The sequence below is a fragment of the Oryza brachyantha genome, chromosome 9, assembly GCF_000231095.2.
Source record: "Oryza brachyantha chromosome 9, ObraRS2, whole genome shotgun sequence".
Lineage (NCBI taxonomy): Eukaryota > Viridiplantae > Streptophyta > Magnoliopsida > Poales > Poaceae > Oryza > Oryza brachyantha.
In genome coordinates this window covers 13,179,174-13,198,590 of record NC_023171.2, presented here as the reverse complement: position 1 = coordinate 13,198,590, position 19,417 = coordinate 13,179,174, and the positions used below count along the sequence as shown (strand labels likewise).

At 43.2% G+C, this 19,417-nt stretch overlaps 3 protein-coding genes across 3 annotated transcripts; all 3 read left to right on the top strand.

Annotated features, from left to right (window-relative positions):
• The first annotated feature begins 495 nt into the window (after nt 1-495).
• On the top strand, nt 496-6,739 carry LOC107304906. Its single transcript, XM_040527519.1, has 5 exons — nt 496-881; nt 1,989-3,004; nt 3,261-3,533; nt 3,869-3,960; nt 5,401-6,739. Exons 2-5 carry the CDS (start codon nt 2,024-2,026, stop codon nt 6,329-6,331), a joined length of 2,277 nt encoding a protein of 758 aa, XP_040383453.1. The 5' UTR covers nt 496-881; nt 1,989-2,023; the 3' UTR covers nt 6,332-6,739.
• Nucleotides 6,740-8,399: 1,660 nt separating this feature from the next.
• LOC102700269 (probable hydroxyacylglutathione hydrolase 2, chloroplastic) lies at nt 8,400-13,167 on the top strand. The gene is made up of 8 exons (XM_015841244.1): nt 8,400-8,545; nt 8,960-9,145; nt 9,961-10,164; nt 10,552-10,675; nt 11,045-11,145; nt 11,732-11,806; nt 11,888-11,986; nt 12,655-13,167. Exons 1-8 carry the CDS (start codon nt 8,471-8,473, stop codon nt 12,799-12,801), a joined length of 1,011 nt encoding a protein of 336 aa, XP_015696730.1. The 5' UTR covers nt 8,400-8,470; the 3' UTR covers nt 12,802-13,167.
• Nucleotides 13,168-14,695: 1,528 nt separating this feature from the next.
• Nucleotides 14,696-19,204, top strand: LOC102699988 (3beta-hydroxysteroid-dehydrogenase/decarboxylase). The gene is made up of 11 exons (XM_006661372.3): nt 14,696-15,227; nt 15,426-15,596; nt 16,044-16,160; nt 16,239-16,318; nt 16,435-16,633; nt 17,185-17,302; nt 17,478-17,652; nt 17,839-17,995; nt 18,506-18,572; nt 18,673-18,876; nt 18,980-19,204. Exons 1-10 carry the CDS (start codon nt 14,784-14,786, stop codon nt 18,822-18,824), a joined length of 1,680 nt encoding a protein of 559 aa, XP_006661435.2. The 5' UTR covers nt 14,696-14,783; the 3' UTR covers nt 18,825-18,876; nt 18,980-19,204.
• Nucleotides 19,205-19,417: the final 213 nt, after the last annotated feature.

The following is a 19,417-nucleotide window of genomic DNA, read 5'->3' as shown; positions in this document are numbered from 1 at the left end:
GGTTAAGTGTCTGATGTGACACCCACTCCAAAAGGTAAAGTTATCTTAAGAAATCGTACTAATATATTTTAAATTTGTTTTGTAATACTCAATTAACTCGTGCGTTAATTTACCGTTCCGTTTTTGAGTGTTCCCCGCCCCCACTACCCAGCTTAGCAACGGAGATATTTTTTTTTCACCCCTCCGTTCGTCGTCTATGGGATATTAGCATTGGAAATCGATAGATTGTTGCCGCGCCGGGGTTCGTTTTGCCGCCCGACCCACCACTGCTCCCGAGAAAGCAACGGGCCACCTCAACACCCGCGCCCCGCACTCTCTCTCTCTCTCTCTCTCTCTCGCACAGCATGGACCATCGCGTGACCGCTTTTCCGTCCCGCTTGCGTTGCGTTGCGTGTGTCAGCTCGTCTCCGCGCGCGCGGGCCGGCGGTTACTACCACCCCCTACTACTCGCGTCGCCTCCTACTCCCCCCTCCCGTTTCCACCCAAGAGGAGAGAGAGAGAGAGAGAGAGAGAGAGGAGACGAGAGTACGAGACCACCGTCGCTTCTCCCGCTCCCTCCTCGAGCTGGTCCTCCTCTCCGGCTCCCCCCGAGAGAGAGAGAGAGAGAGAGAGAGAGAGAGAGAGAGAGGGGAGGTTCACTGGTTCTAGGTTGTTCTTGGATGTGACCACACCCGCGGGGGCGGCGTCGTGCTACCTCTGCCCGCGCTCTGGAGCTAGCGCCTACCGGGATCATAGGCCGGTGCAGCCTTTTCCTGCTTCCGCTCCCCTTCCTCCCACCCCAGCCCAGCGCCGTGGCGCGCCCACAGGAAGAGGAGGAGGAGGAGGAGCGTTGGAGGTTGTCGCGCGCCCGCGGAGGCGGATTTCTCCGCCAAAAAGGACTGGTTCGTTTCTCATCTCCCCGATTCCCCCTCACCTCCTTCCCCGCGTCAAGATTTTGCCCTTTCTCTTGCTGGAGTGCTTACCCTTGATTGGGGAGCAGTTTTCTTGTTGTTTTAGTTTCCTAGTGGAGTTTTACCATGATTTGTTCGTTCTGTGGATGCTGCTTCCTCCCTGGAGAAGAAGAGGAGCTGCTAATTTGTTGCATTTGTTTAGTGAATTTACTTCTAGTAAGTAGTAGTAGTATATGAACTGGGGGATGTAATGGAATGGAATGAATGCTTGGTAAGATGTCTGCATCCTGCAATCCTATGCTTTCCTCCCTATTGGCAATTCTTTAAGGTGGCAGGAATTGGTAGAGCAAGTACCTTCTGAGCAAGATTTGGTTGGTTGGTGGTGTTCATCTTGGTGTTTTTACCTTTTTACTGTGGGAAAGAAATCGGATTTGTGGCAGGACCAGTGCTCACATTGTTGCCATGATGAGTGTTTCTGGTATCTGCTCGCTTGTTGTTGGCCTTATTGCTTTGGATTGAATTCAATACCTTTCAAGCAAAGACTCCCTCGTTCCTGTACCTTGGATTGGAATGCTCATTTATATGGTTTGTGTACTGTGTTGAACATGTTAGCTCTACTGTTGGATAGGTGTGCTCGATTGTCTTCTTCCCCCATTTCGTTTGTAATTACTGGGTTACAAACAGCAATTTCATATTTGCTCCCCATTTTATTTGAAATTGCTGGGTTACAGACAGCAATTTCATTTGTACTAGTGTGTTACACTGTTGCGGACGATTTCCGGTTAGTTGTCAGCATGGAGCTATTAAATTTGGATTCCAAACTCACCTCATTTCTGTAGATTTACTTGCTATGAAGGATACTGCAAGCATTTAGGAGTATTAGTAAATGCAAAGGTTCCTTGTGAGCCAGGTTTGTGCAGATCACACTCATGAAAAAGTTGCAACCTTTATTGCATTCAGGGGCATCAGTTTAACTTTTGTTAGGGTAGTCGGATTGCCTACCTGTGAACTGATAGCTTTTTTAATATAAATTTTCAGTTCCAATTCATTGACGATTCTATACCATGATATGAACATTGTCCTTTTTTCCTCATGCAGAGTAATGTGCTTTAAGCCTTTAAGGAGTTACAGCAATGGCGTCATTGGTACCTGGTGTCCTCGTGAAGCTCCTTCAGCATATGAATACCGATGTTAAGGTTGCAGGCGAGCACCGGTCGTCCCTTCTTCAGGTTGTCAGCATCGTTCCGGCACTTGCGGGGAGTGATCTTTTCACCAATCAAGGATTCTACCTGAAGGTGTCTGATTCGTCCCATGCCACTTATGTTTCCCTTCCAGATGACCAGCATGATCTCATCTTGAGTGACAAGATTCAGTTAGGACAGTTCATCCATGCAGACCGCCTGGAGGCAGCCACTCCGGTACCCATCCTAAGGGGAGTTCGCCCAGTTCCTGGCCGCCATGCTTGTGTTGGCAATCCTGAAGATCTTGTGGTAACTAGCTCAAATTTTCTAGGCAGTAAAAAGGCAGGCACAACTAATGGATTTAAAACAACAAATGGATTGAAGACAACAAATGGGTTGAAAGATACCAGCAGCTTGTCACTAGAAAAGGAAAAGGGAAAGTTAGGGAAAATAAATGCTTCCCACAAAACTATTGGGGCAGAGAATAAGAAACCGCTGCTCACCAAATCAAACTCATCACTGTCAAAGCAAGCCTTGAATGGTCTTGGTGATAAGAAGGAAGGAATTAAGTCAAAGGCGAAACCTGCTAGCAGTAGATCAACACCTTCATCTCCAACAAGTGTCTACTCTCTGCCTGCATCATTTGAGAGGTTCTCTAGTGGTCTAAAACAGAGAAACACAATAAAAGGACCCGAGAAAGCATCGTCTTCTAGAGTTTCCTTGTTAGAAAAGGCAGCCTCTGTTTTGAAGGTTACTACGGCAGGAAGGAAGTCATCAGCAGCTAACTCAATAAGTAGTTCCATGTTGAGTATTGGATCAGGTCCAAAGGCACTGAGAAGAAGCTGGGAAGGAAAGGTGGATACAAAAGGAAAAAACAATTTAGATTCAAAGACGAGCAAACCTGACAAAAAGCCTGAGAACAGGGGCTCAATGGTGTGTACCACATTGTCTATGCTATCGCAAATACGCATTTCATGTGTTTACATTTTTTGACACATTTTTTCTCCAAGATAATTATAGTGAGGATGGAATTTGTTTTTGATTGGTATGGAATTTATATTTCATATCTGCTTATCAATTTCTATCATTATGGTGTTGTGCAAGAAAATGCTGCATCACCTGTTTCTTTTTGTACCATAGTAACTTTACTCCAAAGTTCCTTTGCTAATTTGTAGATTTTTACGCGCAGACTCCTAGACGAAAACCACCTGTGGATGAGAGGGTGCAACATAAAGATGATAGTAAGCTTCAGAACGTTGCTAGGAAGAGCACGACTAATGCTCCTTCAGATGATGTTGACAAAGCAATGAAGAAGCATCCTCCTACGGTAAAGCGGACATCTGGGACCATAAGCAATCCAAATGCTACAAATTTAGTCAAGGTTCCCCCCAACATAAAAAAACTGACAGATGCTAGCAATGCATGGACATCACTTCCTCCATCACTTGCTACATTAGGAAAGGTACGACTATCCATCGACACAATAATATGGTTTTATTATACACCAGCATCAAAGAAAAAGCACTGCTGAAATTTGAGAATATTTATTTTTATGCTACGATGCCAGAGAGACCATGGTTATCAGCTTCCTGAATATCTTTATCTTGTCTAGCTCCTTGAATTACTGGTGGAGCCCTATTATACCAATGTATATGGACATTTGTCATCTACTACTTGGGAGTAAACAGGGAAAAATATTGTTGGAAAAAAATATTATCATGCTAGCAAGTTAGACTATGAATTGTATGTATGTCTGATGGTGTGTGCTTATGCTGCATGTCATATTTTTTTCGACAGGAGCTCCTGAAATACAGGGAGTCGGCACAAATGGCTGCTATTGAAGCCATGCAGGAAGCTTCTGCTGCAGAGAGCTTGCTCAGATGTTTGAGGTACCTTTTCTCCATAGACACTGCCACATAACTCTGTAATGTTGTTACCAATTCATCGTAGAAGTTATGTTAAGTTGGGGTTGTTCACTAAATCTCTACTAGGAGTATTTTCTTATTGTCCAACAACCATATATAATATTTTAATGATTTGGATAAGCTACAATTAGCTTCTAGATAATGATGAACGCGTGTTTCATAGTCAGATTGAGTGCCATGATTTGTCCTTCAATATTTTGTTGAATAGAATCTTGTACAATGGTGCCAAACCATGACATGGAAATTTTCTCATGAACTCATGTTCTGCGATAATTTGCTAGTGGTATACACATTGAATTTGTGCTTCAGTTCTCTCTAGCTACACCATTTTAGATTAAATACCGTTGCTTCATTTTCAATGTTACATATATTTGAGTCAACTATGCATTCAAGCCTTCAAGGACTTCTAAGATTTACATGTACTATCTGATAAGCTTTACAAAACCTTCAGAGTTGCACATGGCTCCTGGTCGTAGACAGCCTTGATTACCTGTTCCCGGGCTGACAAACATGCTAAATACATGACATAGTGATTCAGCACCAGTACAGGTGGCATCAGGTTAACAGTGTTTTTTAAGCCTTTCTGTTCATGTCACATGGTTCCATATCAGTGGAACAAGATCATTAATAACCCACCGGCATCACACTCCAAATGTCCCAGTTCTAGCTGTCTTCAATGTCGCAATAATGCTACCAGCCAGCTTGGTTCATCCCTTTTAGACCCATGATCCATCCATGCCATCCTTTTTACCTCCTGATCTGAGTGCAGGTTATTTAGCTACATATTTTAACTAATAAAGATGAACTCTCAACGTTGAAAACTAAACTTAAGCTATAGTTGCTACTGTCTACGAGCATGTCCAAATTGGCAAGTACAAGTACGGGAGTTAGATCCCAGCTACTGTAGTTAAATTTTGTACAGACTTGCATACAGTGAAGATCTTGACATTGTCCTACGTGTTTGTCTGGTTATTGGCATCGCACGGTAGCCGACATGAATTAACAGTTTGTGAACAGTGAACTATTGTAGTACTACGTACTTTTCTTGTTGTATTGTGTAACTGTGGCTTACCGATGTTGACACTTGCCACTTGCCAGACAAGAAGTGTCTCGTAATGTACCTGTAGCTGCGTATTGTTTTATACTTTTCTTCCGCTAACATCGCCTGTTCATTTAGCATGCCGACTCGTTTTTCCTATCAATTCTAGTGCCGAATTTGCTTATACTCGTTCAGCTACAGGCTAGAAAAATTACTGCCTTTTGTCACTGATTTGTGCTAGAATTTTATTGAGTTGTACAATGCCATTTTAATATAAAAAATGCTTTTGATTTACTTATGTGTGGTAATTTGATAATAAAGGTAGTAAAGCTTCTTACTTGGCTTGCTTGTGCTTGTCGGAGCAGCTCGTACGCGGAGGTGAGCTCGTCGGCGGAGGAGCAGAACCCGCAGCCGGCGGTCGAGCAGTTCCTCGCCCTCCACACGGCGCTGTCCCGCGCCACGGTGATCACGGACACCCTTGCGAAGTCGTCTGCGGCATCTGTATCGTCGCCGGACCGCTCGGCGGCCAGTGACGCCGGGACGGTGGTATCGACCACCGACGAGGAGACCGCCGCCCTCGCGGCCGAGCGCCGCCGGCGGGCTACATCATGGGTGAGCGCTGCGCTTGCCATGGACCTCTCCGCCTTCGGCCTCTACAACCTTAAGCCAGTCCCGGCGACGATCTCGTCGCCGCTGGCCGTGCTCGTCGTGGACGAGTCGACGAAGCCGGCCGCAGCGGCAGCGGCCACCGCTGTGAAGTCCTCGCCGGCGAAGTCGCGGATGTCCCCTGCGAAGGGGAAAGTGAGGACGGGGCCAGGGGCTGCGGCGGCGGCGACCACGGCGCCTCCGGCGCTGCCGGAGTGGGAGAAGGGCGTAGGCGCGGAGGAGAGGGTGGAGCTGGCGAGGCGGCTCGGCGACGAGTCCAGGGGCTGGTTCCTCGGGTTCGTGGAGCGCTTCCTGGACGCCGACGTGGCGGCCGCGGCGCCGTGGGACCGCGAGCGCGCGGCCAGGATGCTCCCGCAGCTGAAGCGAGTCAACGACTGGCTCGGCGAGATCGGGAAGCGCGGCGAGGCGCCTCCGCCGCCGCAGCCTGACGCCGACGGAGAAGCCGCTCCCGCGGCCGCTGCCCCCGCGGGAAACGGCAGCTGTACCGTTCCCGGCGAGACGATCGAGCGGCTAAGGAAGAAGATCTACGAGTACCTCCTCACCAACGTTGACTCGGCCGCCGCAGTGCTCGGCGGTGGCGCGGCTTCCGCGCCGGCGCCGGCGGCGCCGGCGAACGCGAAGAAGGGGTGACGCGGCGCACGAATCTTGACGCGGTGGGTTTGGTGGGCCTAATTGGGCCGGTAATAGCGTGTGATTTGATTGGGCCAGCGAACGGGCTCGGCCACCTAGCTAATTTAGCTTTCATTTTGGGCTTTTTCTTTCTCTCATCCTCTATTTCTTTTTCTCTTTTTGCGATTATTATTTCCTTTTTGTTACAGAAGAAAAAAAAGGGTGATGACGAATTGACCTGTATTTATTACTGACATCGATTGGGTAACTCTGGATTGTGAGTTACACCACTCGATGGATGGACGAACGGATATTGGGATGGATGGTGTTCTCCGATTTTTCTTTTTTGAGGTTGGAAAGTGATTTGTGTTCAAACGGCATCGACTTTCTCGCGAATTCTGCTGTCCATTTAGGGGTTGTTTAGTTCCCAAATTTTTTTCCTACAAACATTATACCGAATATTTGAACATCTAAATAAAGTATTAAATATATATAAACATTAAAACTAATTATACAGTTATGGAGGAAACAGTGAGAGAAATATTTTGGGTCTAATTAAGACATGATTAGCTATAAGGGCTACAGCAATCAATATGTGCTAATGACAGATTAATTAGACTCAAAAGATTTGTCTCGCGGTTTTCAGCCGGAATCTGAAATTTGTTTTGTAATTAGACTAAGTTTAATACTTCAAATATGTGTTTCAAATATGTGTTTAAAGTTTTGATGTGATGTTTTTTAAATTATTTTTGCAAACTAAACACCCCTTAATTTGACAATATTTTGGATTGGTAGTAGAGTTGAAAGCACTAGAAAGAATATTCTGTCAGACTATGGAAAGCACCTGCTCAACTTTTTTTTTTCACGTGCTGTTCTTTGGTTTCTTTTTAAGACCTCTCGTGTTATCTCGTGGCCGTGGAGTCAATGGCAACCTGTTGTCCTTGAAACGCTTTGTTGAACTTTGCGTTCTTTGTTGAAGTTGTATCCAAATATCCAATGGAGCTCATTGAATTGACCGGTACGAAATCAGTTACAACCTATTTTTCCTCTTTTCATAAATTAACGTCCAAACCATGGCGAATTGAGTGGTGATCGTAATTGGTTGAGAGGGGTAGTTAATTGTAAATGTTTTTATATTATTGATAGAATTCAAACTCTAAATGGGGGTTATTTAGGTCCTATTTCTTTCAGCTTAGGATTATTATAATCTAGATTATTAGAAGTAAGCTGAAAGAAACAGACAACTTATTGAAGTAGCTTATTATAATCTGGAGCCCAGCTTATTATAATCTGATAAGCTCATTTAGATGAGCTTTTTTAGATTATTGGGTGAAAAATTACTCACGGCTTTAGACTTGCAAACCTAATAATTTAGAAAAGAAACAACTCACGGCTTATTCTACTACATATTATAACAATCTAGGTTATATAGTAATCTAACTTAATAATCTAGATTATAACAATCTTAAGCTGAAAGAAACAGAGGCTTCGACGTAGCAGCAAGTTGAAGGACCAATTGGGACCAAAGGCCTGTTCCAAGCTAAATAATTTCGTACGAACGGAGTACAAATCAAAAGACCGCCCAAACTGGTCCGAAAATCAAATTAACGTGGTCTGCAAATTTTCGGGAAGAGAGAGAGAGAGAGAGTAAACCAGCAACAAAAAAAAAATCGCGGGTGAGAAAAATCGTAAGCAACCGGACCTACGAAGCACACGCGGCTCAGTGTCTGATCAGCCCAAGTGTCGGAGCCTCACGAACGCGTGACGCCGCCCAGCCCATCACCCACACCCCCCACCCCGCGCCGTCGATCACCGCATGGACGGCCCAGATCCACCCGGTGGGACCCGCCCTCGCCAGCAGAGAAGCGGGCCCACACGCCCGGGTGGGGGCGGGACCCACCCGGAGGCGAGAGCCGGCCAACCTACCTCTCTCTCTCTCTCTCTCTTCTTTCCCACTACTTTGCCCCCCTCCTCTCCTCTCGTGTTGTCTCTCTCGCCATAGCTTTCTCTCTCGGTTTCTCCACTCCTCCATCTCGCGAGTTACTCGCGGACCTCGCCTCCGCCTCCCGCCTCCCGCCTCCCGCCTCGCCGCGGCCGGCGACGAGAGGGGGGATACCGCGTCGGGGGAGGAAGAAGGGTAAGGGAGGGGAGGGAGCAGGAATGCGGATGCTGTCCAAGGCGTGCTCGCTCGTGGCCTCCTCCCTCCCGCGCTGCTCCTCCTCGGCCGCCCCCTCGGTCGGCTCCCTCTCCCTCTCCGTCTCCGTTTCTAGATATTGCTGCTGGGGGTGGGGGTTGTCGGGGCTTGGATCTGGGGGGGTTTGGGGATTTGGGACGGAGGGGCGCGTCGCTGCGGCCTGCGTTTTGCGTGCGACTCCTTTTGGTGTGGACGAAATCGAAACCGCCGCCTATTTGCGCTCCGGTCACTCGCTTTCCGGGTTATTGCCGACATCCACGGCGTGCCTGATTAGTCCGTAGTGTGATACTGTGATTGATTCTAGTTAGTTTATCCGAATTACGGGAAGAATTTTGGTGTCGAGTTCTGCGGTATAGAATTGGTCTCGGTTCTCGGTTAATTTGGCTGCTTTGGTTTTGTGATAGACTTGTGTGAATTCAGAGTTGTGATGATTGTCGGTTGTGTTGGTTTTGCAGATCAGAGGGCAGCCTTCGTTGCTGCCAAGCGTGCGCAAGGAATGGCTCGGCAAGCCGCTGCTGTATGGGATTGGCACGCTGCTCGTTATGCCTCTGAGGACGCTGCACGGGGTGGGACGGATGTTTGGCGCTGGGCGATTCCTCTGCAACATGACCAGCGTCTCGTCGTCGCTGCAAATTGAGCTCGTGGGTATCCTGAGATTTTTATATTACTATGCTCCCTGTCTATGAATTGCTTTTGCCACTTGATTGGGATTGTGGCTTGGTGTGAGTATCCTGATAGTTTAGATTACTGTTATTGCAGTCAATAAATTGCTATGTTACTTAGTGCTGCACATGTTTTCGTATCAATTGAAAAATCTGATTGCTGCATAAGCATAAAGGTTATTTGGAGGGCAGGATTCAATGGATAGCACTCCCTTTTTTTCCACAGCGACTAATCAAAACCAGATATGACAATTTTATGGCAACTGGATGGTGTTGTTGGTGGTATTGCTTTTGAGATAAAAACTTTGGGGCGTTCTCAATAAGAAAGTGACTACGCTCACGAAAAGAATCTCCCCTAATTGTTTTTCCGCCTTTTCATTGTTGTTTTATTCTGGCTTTTGTTTTCTTTTCTTTCTGCTCTCGATCCTTCTGTATGAATGTGATATCTGTTCAACACCAAATTGTATCCTTTTCTCTGACCTATCAAGCATACATGTATACATTTGTTTGCTTTATTCCTGAACGCTTGTTCATAGTTTCACACATACATGAGAGTTTACTTTATTCCTAAACACTTATCATAGTTTCTTCCAGACATTCTGGTTCTTATTGTAACATTCCAGCTCAGAAAATCGGGTCAGATCTAACTTCATTTCGGATAGACAGACATGCTGTCCCACCAACCCTGCTTATGCTTTTGTCCTTGCTTTAACTAAAAGGATTATCAGGGATAGCTGCTAAATTGGACTTCCGTCTAGTATTTGTTGTCAATGGTGCTGCTGCTTCATGTGCAGGTACCCTGCCTTCAAGATAACTATGCTTACATCCTACATGATGTGGATACTGGAACAGTTGGAGTTGTGGACCCTTCTGAAGCAATGCCTATCATAGATGCACTAGAAAAAAGAAACCAGAACCTGACCTACATACTAAACACCCATCATCACTATGACCATACTGGTGGCAATTTGGAATTGAAGGCAAAATATGGCGCAAAGGTATACCTATACACATAGGTTGCCACCTCTATTATTTTCATTTATTCCATTGTTTGTAGCATCAAAGAGTGTATTGTTATGAGTTAAACTGAGCTCTAGCATGCAGTCACTTTACTGTACTGTCAATGTTATGGATAATGTATCTTGAGATTCAAAGATATCAGCATTTTCAAGGTTAATCTGATGTTATAAATTTAGTTTCTAATTCTGCTTGCAGTATTACATTTAAGACTCAACGAGGTTCTACTCGATCGATAGTTGACACATTTGTTTTCCAGAATGTGTTTGTCTATCCATGGGGTGCTCTCTCCTCCTGTATTACCAAAGTTAATGAGTAACTATGGCATTCTATATTTTTGGTCTTATGAATGTTGTTCATTTTACTAGGTGATTGGTTCTGCGAAGGACAGGGATAGAATTCCTGGCATTGACATAGCTCTTAGTGAGGGTGACACCTGGATGTTTGCTGGTCATCAAGTTCTTGTAATGGAAACTCCTGGCCATACATCAGGTGTGTGGTTGCAAGATTCACTAGATTTATCTTCTTTACTTTTATTCATCAGTGATCACTAGAAGTATTCAAGCTAAGAGTGCCAGTGAATTTTTAACCTGAAGTTCAAATTGCTTTCCTTACCACCTTCTTTGCCTCCTTCCTCACAAACTCGTGTTTCTTGTGGTTGCTCATGGACGCATGTATGCATGTTAAACTCAAGAAGTAGTGACACATCTATCTATGAAGTATATTTGAAGCCATGCCATTTTTTCGGGAAGATACATGATATTATGATTTTTTTTTTGCATCTTATGTTTATTTACAAGAGATGTTAATACCGTGACTTGATTTTGAACAACCTCACCAATTTCCATTGTACTTGTTTAGGTCATGTGTGCTATCATTTCCCTGGATCTGGTGCAATATTCACAGGGGACACATTATTTAGTTTGTCATGTGGAAAGCTTTTTGAAGGGACTCCGCAGCAGGTTCTTTTTAATTTTTACAGACTTGTTTATATCTTCATGCGCACTTTGTGGGAGTAATTAAACATCATAAATGCTATGATTTGTTTACTTGATTCCATGTGCTTGCTCATTCCCTATTAGACCTTTGAATGAAACTGGTTCCCCACCATTGTTACCTCAGCAAAATGAAGCTGATGGCAAGTCCTTTTTCAGTTCTTTGAGACCATTGAGATCCTTTTGCAGCCGCATAGTTTTCAATATAATCTAGATTACTTGTAAGCTTAAACCTTACCACTTATCAGCCATGGTTATTTAAGATTAACAGAAGAGGTTAGAAACATCATCTGTAAATAATCAGATGGCCTGGAAGTTCTTGCTACATAGACTATTGTACCCCCATCTATTTGTACATCAAATAGCGGAGGGGATTAAGCAAACTGGAATCAACTTACACTAGGTCACTTGGGTCACTGGAAAAGGCTGAGGGCTGTTAGGTGGTTCTGTTGATCATCAATAGCTTAATGCATTTTTCTTTTTATACAAAAACCAGTTAAGCATGCAGTAAGGCCTCTGTATAATGTCTCCTTTTTCCAAAATCATGCTGCAGATGTACTCTTCACTCCAGAAAATTATAGCACTTCCAGATGAGACGAGAGTGTATTGCGGACATGAATATACATTGGTGAATATCCAGTGTTCCTTTTCAACTCTAAAACTGATCTGCATTGGCCTGTTATTTAATGCTTGAAGTATCTATGTGCAGAGTAATTCAAAGTTTGCCTTGAGCATAGAACCAGGAAATGAAGACCTAAAGGAATATGCTGCAAATGCTGCTGATCTCCGCAAGAGGAATACACCCACGGTATTATAGATATCCAAACCATATAAATTCATTGTTTTCTTGACAATCCAATTTTATTACACGTTATTTTATACTGTTGACTTTTACTCCCAAGCCCTTCTGAGAGATTCCAGTTCATTTGGTGTGAGCAATTGTTGTTTCACAATCCAAGCATCTGAATTTATTGAGAACCTTCTATATTAGCCTCGCAGGCTCGCAGCCCCTAAGATGCGCCCTGTTGAGCTAGGAAGTGGGGATAATGTGTCTTGATGAGAAACATAGGTTGTATTCGCAGTACTTGGCGCTAGGAGATGGAATCATTTTACAATTGAAACTGTTAGGAATGTTTTATGGCAACTTTAAAGGACTATGTTTTGTTACTGGGCGCTACCTGAAGTGTGTTTTTTTTTTCCCTTCAGAAGATAATTAGAAATAAATCTAGACTGCTCCTATATTTATACCAACTATGCTGTAACATCACTGCAAGATTAGAATGAGATGTGAAAATGGTTCGATGCAGTGCAATTAGGCCATTCTCTTGATGAAAGCAACATATGACCAATTCTAGACAGTATTTACATGAAAAAAAAAAGTTATGTTTAGGTGTCAAATCACAACTACAATATTGCATGATGGAGACTTGATTGGATTATTTAACATCAAAATTTTCTTGCTTCATGTGTACCCAGGTGCCAACAACAATTGGGAGAGAGAAGCAGTGCAATCCTTTTCTGAGGACCTCAAGCCCAGAAATAAAGAAAACACTGTCCATTCCAGACCATTTTGATGATGCACGTGTGCTTGAAGTTGTTCGACGAGCCAAGGATAACTTTTAACTAACCACAAAGAAAATTCTCACGTCCATAACCCAACTGGCATGTTGAGAAGAGCAGCAGACAGAAAAACTCTACAGGAGAAGAAACATAAGAACAAAAGGTATACAACTATAAGATCGAGCCTAGTCGTTTCTTAAATGCTTCGGCAAAATTGTGTCGCAGTGTATGTAGCTCGGGCAGTGCTTGTAAAATGTCGGTCCAGTTAGCAGTTGGTGATTCTTTTTATCAGCTACAAATAAGTGTGATCTGTTATCATCAACTCTGTAAAAAGAATGCGAGTTGAGGTTGATAGTTTTCCTAGAACCTTCAATGCGTCTTGGTGAATATTGTTTCATTGGCAGTTTTTAATAGGCAGTTCTTAGGCAGATAAGCTCTCGTTGCGACTTGTTTTACCCTGGAGTGTACCTGAACGTGTTGACATGGTGACACACTGACGCTGGATCACTGGATTTTTGTACTGTGAAGTTAAGTTATCTGGTACCGCTGTGAGGTGCTTCTCGTATTGTCCTCCCATTACTGGCCTAACATGCCGGATTGCCAGGATTGTACTTCACGTCATATTTTTGGGAAAAGTGTTGCCCAATCATATTCATTCTCGACGACTCGATGTGATGCATCACCGAAAGAGCTTGGTGCAACCCTAAACCCGTGTCTTTCGTTTTTCTTCTGTTTAAGCTGAAAATGCTAATTTTGAATTTTTAACTTTAAAAATAGAGATGCTTTTAGAGCCTTTTATCATACTTGATTTACCGTCGTTGCTTTTAAGTCGCTATAAACATGTATATAAATATTTTATTTATAAATTATTTTTTATTATATGTTGTTTGTTTTTCTCAATCAAAAGCAAGACGATCGGCCTCGGGCCTCTTATGTTTGCATGTTAGTCTCTTATCGTCTCCCTTTTTACTTATTTCACACAACCAAAAGTTTAAATTCTAAAGATTAGGTTTTGTTTGATTTTAGAGTTGATCATCGTATTCTACTACCCCTCTAAAAATTTAAGTGTTTTTAGATCGTTAGCAGATATTAAGATTAATAAGAAAAGCACTAATTTTACTCTTACTAAGTGAACAGTGGATGGGGTGAGATGGTAGGAGGAAACATAATGAACAGTGGATGGGGTGAGATGGTAGGAGGAAACATAATGAGAAGATTTTGAATTAGAAGTGATTGATGCGAAAGTAGTACCATTTAATATTTATTTGTTGATACATTATTTAAATATTACAAAATACTTATATTTTAGAGTGGATAAGGGGGTGAGATGGTAGGAGGAAATATGTTGTTTCAGCGGAAAAGCCAAACAACATATTTATAAATAAAATATAATTTATGATTATATTTTTTATATTTGTGTTCATCTAAAAGTCAAAGCCGAAAAAAAACTACGATGAAAAAAAATTCAAAATCAACTTTAAATTTAAGATTAAATATTTAAATTTTAAATTATAAACATAAGAAAAACGAAAAGATAAGTATACTACAATTAGGACATGTTTGGTTGCCGGCCACAGTTTGGCACACCTAACTTTAGGTAAACTTAACTCACTTAGCCGTTATTTGGTTGTAACTACAGTTGTGACGACTCCTTTCAAGCAAACTAGGTTTCACATGTTAATGACTTGGAAAAGTGCGAAAGAAATTTCTTAAGCTTGTATTTGTGTAGCTAAGGATTTGATAAACTCAATTTAGGTAAGTCTGATAACCTTAAAGTTAAACATCCACTTAGAAACACGGAAATAATTTACAATTTCATGTATAAACCGAGCCGATTCAAAAATGAAACTCGGCATCTCTGAAAAAAGAAAAAAAACAAGAACAAATTCTTCTCAAATTTACAAACGAAACCGGCCAAAATGATAGTAGCAGAGACAGGCGCACAGCTCAAACATTCCCCAAACAAAAGAGAAACCCGTCGTCTTCGTCTCGTCTCGCCTTGTCCCCCACCTCTCTCCCACCCCCTCCCCACCTCACCACCAGCGATGGCGACCGCCGAGCCCGGCCCAGGCCCGGGCCCGCACAAGCCCGCCTGCGCCGTCACCTTCGGCCGCTCCACCCTCCTCGGCCGCCACCTCGCCACCGCGCTCTCCGCCTGCGGCCGCTGGTCCACCGTCGCCGTCCTCGATCCCTCCCCGCCGTCGGGGTCCTCCCACAGCCTCGCCGTCGACTTCTCCGACCCCGCTTCCCTCGCCCGCGCGCTCGCTGGGGTAGAGGCCGTTTTCCACGTGGACCCCACCTCGGCCACCGGCGACGGGGCCTTCCTCTCCCTGCACCGCCTCGCCGTGGAGGGCACGAGGCGGCTCCTCGACGCCTGCTGCGGAAGCGGCGTCGGGAGGGTGGTGTACACCGGCTCGGCCGACGTGGTGGTTGCCGGCGCTCGGGATGTGGTCGACGCGGACGAGGACGCCTTGCCTTACCCTGACAAGGTACGGACTCGACTGCTCGGCTCGCGGCATTGTGCGTTCTCGCCGTGATCTGGCCGTGGGCCTGTGGCGCTGCTCACTGGATGCTGGTGTTCCATTTGGTGGCTGCTGCTGCTTCTCAGCTCGGGATCCTTGGTTTTGGTGGTGGTGGTGGAGTGGCGCACACTGAGCACTTGTTTGATCTTTGGGCTGTGTACGCAGTTTGGAAATGCGGCGATCGAGCTGAGGGCGCAGGTGGAGATGATGGTGCTGAGTGCGGATGGGAAGAGCGGAATGCGGACGTGCGTGTTGCGTCCGAGCAATATGTTTGGGCCCGGCGATTCGAGCCTCGTGCGGTTTATTGCTGGATATGCGAGGTCTCCCCTTGGCAAGGTATTCTGTACTAGCTCGTTTCTTTTTACTTGAGTTGAGGAAGAGCTTGGTCATATTTCTGGTGATATGATCTGTCAAGTAATTGGATCCAAGGGTTCATGGTTTGCTTATTCATGGTTTATATTGTAAATTCTATGCCTTGGTTGGTGGTAATTCTGCTATCAGTTCTCTGATTTGGCGGTCACTAACGATTCCAGATCTAGAAGTCATGCTTTTCTTTCGAGTTTTGAAATAATGCAGCATGAGCATGAGCATGCTACTTTAGTTAATGTATTAATTGCTTTGGGCATATAGTTCTTAGCAACTCGGCCACTTAAGAGTTAAGACTCAATAAGATGATCTTGATAATATATTCTTCATTGTTGGAATTGCCTCCCGCTGCAGTCTGGACTTTCATTTGCAGAAGTAATATTGGTTATTCTAGCTTTCTTACACATGTGTGTTCAGTTTGCAGTAGGTAGTGGTGCTAATATGTGTGACTTCACCTATGTGGAAAATGTGGCCCATGCCAATATTTGTGCTGAGCAAGCTTTATGTAAAAATCCAAGTTCTGTTGCTGGAAAGGTATGATTTTACAAGTTGAAAGCCTATAATTTGGCCGTTTTACTTTTATAGTTAATTATTCCATCTAAAACTCTGCAGGCCTTCTTTGTTACCAATGATGAACCTATTGAAACATGGGAGTTTCTGTCTGGTTTAATGGAAGCCATGGGCTTTCAGAGGTCTCTCTCTTTTTGTCTCACTCACACACATGCGCACCTACAGAAAGCACATGTGTATGCACAAAAGGCTGTTTGAAAAATTAACATTTGTTGTGGTTTCTCTCCAATTTCCTTAGGCCCAGGTTTAATCTCCCTACCAAGATTTTGTCATCTGCGGCCTTGTTCTCCAACATGATGTATCACAAGTTGGGTTTGCAAATATTATCTTCCCCACTTCTCCACCCTGACACAGTATGCTTCTTGTCACGCACAAGAACTCTCCGCATTTCAAAAGCTAGAAGGCTACTTGGTTACTACCCAATTGTATCATTAGAGGTGAGCTCTTTCTGACCTTGCAGTATTGAAATATCCATGCTACTTTTTCTTCTCAATACATTTTGCAATTTATTGTTTATGGTGCTCCATATTTATTGTTGATCTCTTCAAGTCGCACGTTGCTTTCTACCACATTGTTTCAAACAAAGTTTTACCATAACATTCCTCTAATTTCACTGCAAAGTTCTATAGGGAATTGATCCAATATGGATGGAATCATGAATAGTCGTCAGTTTTGTTTTCTGTATACTAATTCAAACTTATTTTGCTATCTATGGATAAATGTGAATAAAATAAAGAAGTATTTATCAGGAAAGGCTCCGTAAATATCCAATTTATTTAAACACATATGCTATCGCATGAATATAATATTGTTTGAGAAAAAAGGGAATAAACAAGTTTAATTTCCAACCTCACAAGAGGACTCGAGATGATCCTCTGTATCTTACCGTAGAAGCATTCTACCCCTTTTCATAGAAGCATGTGAGGTTTTTTTTTTCCCTAACATAAACGTTGATATACAGTAGTTTTAATGTTTGATGTGCATGCAGGATGGTATCATGAGAACTGTTGGATCATTATCAGAACTACCAAATAATTTGGATCTGTCGAGGAAACAAGGCCCATATGGATCATCAAAAGCAGAGAAGCTGCTAGGCAGTGGAATAAGTAAGATAAACTCTTCTGCAAGACAAATAACTCCCTATTTTCTTCTGTGCTTGCAATGTATTGTAGAAAACCAAAACTGATATGGAATTGTGGTTTTCTGTGATGCCTTGTGCTGTTGTTTACTCATCGTTTGTTACGATGTACGTTTTTGTTGATTTGCTAATTTCCATTGCAGCTGCCGATATTCTCCTTTGGAGGGATGAAAAGAAAACATTTTCATATGTCACAGTATTGTTTCTGCTGTTCTACTGGTTTCTGCTTTCCGACAGAACATTTGTCTCATCAGCTGCCAAGATTCTTCTGGTGATCTCACTGGCACTTTTCATCCATGGTGTGCTGCCTCCACAAGTGTATGTATATTGATTCATATTCCGCGAATTCAGCTATCATTTTATAAATGATGATGCAATGAAATCCTGTACTTGTTTCGGTAGATATGCTTTATAGAGAAGTATAATACTCCTTTTTTGGGTGCTCCACAATTCGTGTGAGGGCTTTTTAGTAATTATATATTGAATAGTTAACTCTTGTTGCAGGTTTGGTTTCACAGTTGAGAAAGTTACTTCTGATTATTTTGAAGTATCACAAGAAACGTTGAGGAATCCACTCATGTGTTTAGCTTCTCTATGGAATGGGGGCATTCATAAATTGAGGGTTCTAGCAGAAGGCGATGACTGGATTACCTTCTTAAAGGTTCGTGTGTTCAGCCAGTTGTGAATGGTGTATCCTGGAAGCTTCATTTATAAGAATGTGCTTCCAGATTAAAGCACTGTGTATATCTATGGGCGCAGAGGCTGCAGATTAATATTTGGCAACCATGCTAAGCCATTAATACCGATGTATTGCTTGATATACATAAGATGTATGAGTAATAACCAAGTAATATGATAAAGTTATCTTGCTATTCTTGGTTGGTATGTAAGCTAGTTGAAGTTTATAACTTGGCTAACTGATTGTCATAGTTAGTTGATAACTCTCCTTGCTTAGCAATCCTTGGTTCACTATTACTTGTGGGATACTTAACTAGCTGTTTACAACCTTTGATCCTGACCCATGCTATGCCTTCGTCAAAAGTTGATGCAGAAAGTTTTTCTGTAATTTATAATTTACAATGTGAAGATAATATGGCTGCAATAATGGTGCACTTGTGATAATTGTTTTCTGCTATAAAAGATTGATGCAAGTTCATTTGTTATATTGCAGGCAGTTGCATTGTTGTACTGTGTGAAAGTAATGTTGAACTTACAATTCAGAATGCTGATGGGTCTTGGTAAGGACATGTCTGTCTTAACGTCTTTAATTCCTACATTATGCTCCTTTACTATCATGCTATCAGTTCATCATCTGATTGTTCAATCTCCTAAATGCAGTGCTGGCATTCTTGTTCGTTGTTTTCATTGTCTATGAGCAATGCGAGGAGGAAATTGATAGCTTAGTAACTTTTGCTTCTGTCAAAATCAAATCCCTAACGGGAAGACTGGTGCGAAACTTGCCAGATGCGTTGAAAGCATACATATCGTAGAGGCACCGCACCGGTGACCATGACTGTATGAGGCTTTGTGCAATTCTCGAAGGTATTGTTGCCATTTTGTTTCTCAGCCAAAATGCCTACTAGTTTGTTTCCGCTAACATTTCATGTACAATTTACCCACCAAAATGTTGGTATTTTCGTTTCAGATTATTGCTCAAGCAAGTTTTGAATTGGGGAAGCCTTGCTGGGTGCTGACTGCTTGAGGGATCATGATGCAGCACATTTCTCTCTCTCTCTTTCTGCTTCTGTATCGAAATTACCGTTCCAAGATCGCTAATATGCACTTTGCTTCAGCTGCTTGCTTTGTATATGAGTGCGTTCGGGTGATCGTTTGTGTTGCAATATGCTTTCAGAAGTGCATATTTTTGGTCTCTTTCTGTGTGGTGCGGTCAGGTGTATCTCGCATGGTCCTTCCAGTTCCCCAGGCATCATGCACTTACCATTTGATTTGACACAGATGATGAACATGACCCTTTTAGGCAAAAATTACGTGCTTAACATACATCACCAAGAATTTGTGCTAAAATTCCCTATGATTTATAAACAGTTTTTCTCTGTCTTCTTTTCTCGTTCGCCTTTGTTTT

Excerpts from the sequence above, each read along its gene's own strand:
- LOC107304906 (XM_040527519.1), top strand. The coding sequence starts at position 2,024 with ATGGCGTCATTGGTACCTGGTGTCCTCGTGAAGCTCCTTCAGCATATG. Across the intron at positions 3,005-3,260 it reads CTGAGAACAGGGGCTCAATG|ACTCCTAGACGAAAACCACC; the intron begins GTGTGTACCACA and ends TTTTACGCGCAG. Across the intron at positions 3,534-3,868 it reads CACTTGCTACATTAGGAAAG|GAGCTCCTGAAATACAGGGA; the intron begins GTACGACTATCC and ends TTTTTTCGACAG.
- LOC102700269 (XM_015841244.1), top strand. The coding sequence starts at position 8,471 with ATGCGGATGCTGTCCAAGGCGTGCTCGCTCGTGGCCTCCTCCCTCCCG. Across the intron at positions 10,676-11,044 it reads AACTCCTGGCCATACATCAG|GTCATGTGTGCTATCATTTC; the intron begins GTGTGTGGTTGC and ends GTACTTGTTTAG. Across the intron at positions 11,807-11,887 it reads GCGGACATGAATATACATTG|AGTAATTCAAAGTTTGCCTT; the intron begins GTGAATATCCAG and ends ATCTATGTGCAG.
- LOC102699988 (XM_006661372.3), top strand. The coding sequence starts at position 14,784 with ATGGCGACCGCCGAGCCCGGCCCAGGCCCGGGCCCGCACAAGCCCGCC. Across the intron at positions 17,653-17,838 it reads GGTGTGCTGCCTCCACAAGT|GTTTGGTTTCACAGTTGAGA; the intron begins GTATGTATATTG and ends CTCTTGTTGCAG. Across the intron at positions 17,996-18,505 it reads ACTGGATTACCTTCTTAAAG|GCAGTTGCATTGTTGTACTG; the intron begins GTTCGTGTGTTC and ends GTTATATTGCAG.